This window comes from Montipora foliosa, chromosome 9 (genome assembly GCF_036669935.1).
Source record: "Montipora foliosa isolate CH-2021 chromosome 9, ASM3666993v2, whole genome shotgun sequence".
Classification (NCBI taxonomy): Eukaryota; Metazoa; Cnidaria; class Anthozoa; order Scleractinia; family Acroporidae; genus Montipora; species Montipora foliosa.
In genome coordinates this window covers 28,952,554-28,957,553 of record NC_090877.1, presented here as the reverse complement: position 1 = coordinate 28,957,553, position 5,000 = coordinate 28,952,554, and the positions used below count along the sequence as shown (strand labels likewise).

The following is a 5,000-nucleotide window of genomic DNA, read 5'->3' as shown; positions in this document are numbered from 1 at the left end:
CTTTTCGTTCTTTTCTTTTCCTCTTTTAAATAAATAAATAATTAAATTGTGCAGGCACTCATTGCGCTGAAAATATTAAGGTCACTGTGCCGTGACGATTGCGAAAGAGCATGCTTGCAGGCTATCCCGGGTAGGACTCAGTTTGTTGAGATTCAACGTCCAACATTGCTCTGTCAACGATCTTCCGAATGGGAAGCCAGTTTGGTTTGGCTGGAGTAGACTAAGTCAAACTACTTCCTGCTGTAATCTACTCGGTCTTTAATAGCATAAAAACATGGAACATACAAAATGGCAGATCTCTCTGAGCACATGGCCCTCAACATGCAACGGGGCACTGGTAACAACTGCAATCCGGAAGTCGTTAAAATGAACACCTAATACTACATCTCCCCACCAAAAGGTTCAAGGGAGTTAACTCAACATGAAACTGTTAATGTCAAAACACAAGTTTGTTTGTTTACAACTCCAGACACTGCGGTTTCTTTACTATTCTTCCTGAGCGGGTAGCACATATACGCTGTCCTGGATTTTCATAGACAGAATGGCCCGGTGGAGAATCCTCAGTGTTCGGATGGATCTCTTGAGTCGGTGCTGCCATTGTTGGACCACGAGGTGTTGAAGATCCAGCTGAAAAAATCATCTGGCACAGGGGTGGAAACCTTGCAGGGTGTCTAGGGGACTGAAAGTGCTTCATTGTTTAGTAGCATGTCAGTTGCTCTGTCGGGAGATGTGATCGTCTTTGAACCAGCTGCAGGTCCGCCAATGGATACTAGCGCAGAACGATTACGTCTCACTGTGTTCGCGGCAGTCTTAACGAGGTAGGATCTAGGCGGTATTGCCTTTCTCTGGCACAGGTGTCGCAGCTGTTTGCCACCATATTCTCAATCTGACTGGAAAGTTCTGGCCACCATACTGATGTTCGAGCTCTACCTTGACACTTCGTTGTGCCGAGATGACCGGTATGAATGTTGTCAAGTATTTTGTGCCTGTTAAGGTGATTCCTCAGTATTGCATTGCGCATCCCTACTGCGCACGATTTTTGCGTCATTAGCGCGCGCAAATTAGCGCGTGCACGTACACAGCGAAAGAAATTTCCCTCAAGCTAAGCTCGATAGCGAAGTAAATGCTCATTTTCTTTTAAACGAGCATGGTGACCTGTATTTTTTATTGCATAATAATAGTGTGCATATTGTGCCCCTTAATTTAAAAGAAAACTAAAAAAATTTATCGGAAGCAAAAAAAGATGTAGGCGAAAGCATGTTGGAACCCGTTACTCTGTGATGCAAATTATGACCGCAAAAATAACGACTCTACGAACGCTTTACGTCCACGTCGTTTCAAATAGTGTTATGTTTCCACAAATTTTATATAATATTGTTCTATATGCTCGACATTTTCTTCCTGTTAAGTTTTTTTCCGAGTATTACTTTTATAAACTACCTATCGAGCTACCGCAAAATGTAACGTGGACCGATGAATAATGCGCCTAAATAGCACGAGTACAAGCATAAATTGGGTAAGATTGGCCCATCATATCTCTTAAGCGAGAATGGTGACCTATCATTTTTATTTTTTTTTTCGAAACAGTGCTTGGTAGAGAACATTCAGGGAAAGTTTTAAAAAAATTCATCGGGAACTTTAATTTCTGAGGAATCACCTTAAGGAGCCATAATCTTGTAAACGTTGCATTGCATTCACCGCACGCAAAGCTTCGCGTGACTTTGTCAATGTCCGTTATGAGAAATGCATGTCTGTTGTAAATTACCATTAGCATTGTTGGTTTTCCAACTTTATTATCGTAGGGGGCTAGTCTGTGGATCATGGTCAACCAATCGTTGTGGCCCACTTCGTTCACTGCTATCCCTTGCTTTAAGTGGGCTTCGAGTTTGGTAAAATCGTTTGGTGTTCCAAAATTGTTTGTTGCGAAAAGGTTTTCCGAGTACTCTCTTGTTTTTTGAAGATTGTCCCTTCTGTCTGCTCCATGGTGCATTGCAATACATCGAAAATACAAAAGTTGCCTTGAAAAGTGCCAATTGCGTAAACTAACCCCATTTTATTTTCGTAGCCAATCTGGCAACCTTCCTTCGCCTAATAGTAATGGTTACCGATTTGACACAACATGCACCTCCACAAACACAAAACCATCAAAAGCCCTTTTTTTTTTTATCTGGACGCTTGATGTCTTCTTGTGCCAAACGGAGATTTTCCATGTCTAGCACCCACGCTTCTGTTTCCGAAAACGTTTCAAACCAGGGACTTAAGGGCTTTTGATAATAGAAAATTGATGTGTCTTCTTCGATGTGTCGAAGCTTGCAACCCCAATTAAGCCGAATGTAATGTCTGTGCAGCACATTGTCTTTGATCTTTTCCAAAACGTTTTCTGCAGTCGTTTCTCTTGTTCGACTGTAAAACATTGGTTTAAATTTGGAATATTTTCGTAGGCTTCTACAAATCGAAACTCCGCATTCAATTTTCCTAAACACCTTGGAGTGGTAGTTTTTTTGTTCTTGTTTTGACACCTGTTCCGAAACTCTTTTTTGAAGGTTTGTAAACGTACTTTGTTGGTTGTAACTTGTTTTGGTTTTCGAAAATTATCATGCATCCTTTTGGCTTGCTCTCGCCAAGCTTTACAGTTTGTTGGTTCCTATTGAGAGTTTTATTTTTTTCTGTTTGACCGCGTATGCTAAGTAGAATAAGGTGTGGCAGCTTCAAGGGGTATTTGTGCCTATGACCTAGTTGTATTCTTCTCACGTGTCTGGAGTCTCAATCAATGACATTCGTGTCGAGGAATTGGCCTTAATCAAAAATTTGTTTTGAGATTCTGGTTGGTAGAGCCTTTCCATTTGACGTTTGCGAGTAATGGAACGGAATTTTGATTTCTGACGCCACTAGGCTGTGGGACTTTTTCCTATCGTGGTAAGTGTTCATAATGCAGATCCTTCCCAATCCAAAGTCGGTGTATTAGCAAAATTGAAGGGGCCTCACATAGAGGGGGTTAATAAAGGTATTTTGGATCATTTCCTCTCTGACCCCGCCGGATCTTAATTTTAGGTGTCAGTTTGCCAAGGTCAATCAACGGAGTGATTACTTGTCTTTAGTCCACTCCACTGGCCTTTGACTATCCTGAGCCAGTTTAAACAGACACGAGTTGTACCGCAATTCCCTCTAATGAAGGGCTAATACTCGAAACGTCATTTTATTTCTTCACGATGGCAATAAGACGTTTATTAACTCATTTGATGAAACTAAATCTTCGTGTTCTATTTTCCACCAACGCAGCACCATTGTTTCTTTAGAAACTAACCTCTTTTTTCGTTTGTACCTTACACTGTCTTACTGCTTAGTGTTTAATCTGATAATTCCTACTAAATATAGCGAAACAAATTGAAGATCAGGAGAAGATGAATGTGTCGGAAGTCTTCTTAAGTCCGCTTAATGTTATTTTCTTTGTCTTCTTACAACTTATGTCGTCAGGAACTGCTTGAATCGTCGTCTAGCAGAAAACCCATTGAGAGCTACAGGTCCGCACAGATAATGATTAGACTTGAATCAACCTACCCTTTACATTGGCAATTTCACGAATCCCAAGCTTGTGTTCTTCGCTATGATTTACAGCGGAGACCTGGAAAACAGCAAACATTATTTGTAGTTGTCTTTTATTGAGCCCTGCGAAGAGCCTTCTACGGCTGCCTTTAGAAAGAAGAAGAAATTTTTTTTTCAATTCCCTGATCACCTTTAATCCTCGAATGTTAGTTCGTCCTTCCAGACTGACTGAGGCCAGTGAAGTAGTAATAATACTGATGAACATGCTGGTGATAATAAGTCCAGCTAACATCCAAACAACACCCAGTACTTTACCAAGAATCGTCTTGGGGGCTTTGTCACCATATCTGGTGAGAAGGAGATTAAAGTTTGATTGCTTGGTGCGCATTCTAACAATACAGACACAGTGATCAGTAATATATAAAATTCTGTTGTCTTCGTCTTATAGCAGATGCAGACGTACATTCAAACTTAAAATCTATAAAATAAACTTCAGCGCTGACTTGCTTCCTGAGCTGATTGAAATGCAGGATCGCAGATGCTTCCTTGTCATTATATTTCATGTATCTTGACCTGTATCTAGGTACGAGAAGACGGTTCTGGGCTCGAATGAAGTAAGTAATAACTCGATTTTTGCCAATATTTTCATACAATGTATCAGGTAAGGATTCGCTATGCGCCCTGTAAAAAAGTCTAAGAACATCTAACTTACAATAAATAGAAAAGGTAGGCAACTAAACATATCTGAGCGGGTTCTCCGCATCTAAGGAGATTATAGGTAGATTATACGTGCCGCTCTACAATAAAGCCTTTCTATTGACTTAAAAGATCAGAGTGGGACTTGAGGCCACATTAAAAAACATTAAAATGTCTGTACTTGGTTTCAGCCATACGATTGATCGCGATTCCAGCAAACTTATCGAGCGACAAAATATAAGCCACTCAAATAAGCTAGCGAGTCGATTTCGTAATGAGCGGCTTCTCAAAGAGCTGCCCACATTTGTGTTTTACGCATTAGAGTTGCGAAAAACACTTCAACAACTGTCGCACGGCAAAAAAACTATCTAATCGGTTCGTGCTTTGGAGGCGAGAATTTGGTAAGTAATTAGCCCTACTGATGGAAATGGGCCCACACAAGGACAAAGAAAATCTCTGACCACGGTGGGAATTGAACCCACGAGCAGCGGTGATCTAACCCGAAGGTCAATTCCCACCCTGGTCAGAGTTTTTCTCTGTCCATCAGTAGGGCTAACGCTCACATGGTTCATATGGGGTGGAAACTTAGCACTTCACATTACACTCTAATCAGTTAAGTAAGATTCAATTCTCGGTTTCCACATGACCTCACGACCGCCATGTCGGTGCCCCTAAACAAAGAAAAGGCGGCCATGTTGGTGCCCCGACCAAATCCTCCTGGAATTTAACTCTATTATTATGCAAACGCTTCCCTTTGTTTT

The 5,000-nt window shown here is 41.1% G+C and overlaps 1 protein-coding gene across 1 annotated transcript in view; it reads right to left on the bottom strand.

The window, feature by feature from the left end:
• LOC137970373 (uncharacterized) overlaps window positions 1-5,000 on the bottom strand; it is a 79,915-nt gene that overhangs the window by 31,304 nt on the left and 43,611 nt on the right. Inside the window, exons 4-5 of the mRNA XM_068816895.1 lie at window positions 3,734-3,890; window positions 3,559-3,622 (exon numbers count right to left, since the gene is read on the bottom strand). Coding sequence (XP_068672996.1) covers window positions 3,559-3,622; window positions 3,734-3,890 — 221 coding nt within the window. The remainder of the gene's footprint in view (window positions 1-3,558; window positions 3,623-3,733; window positions 3,891-5,000) is intronic.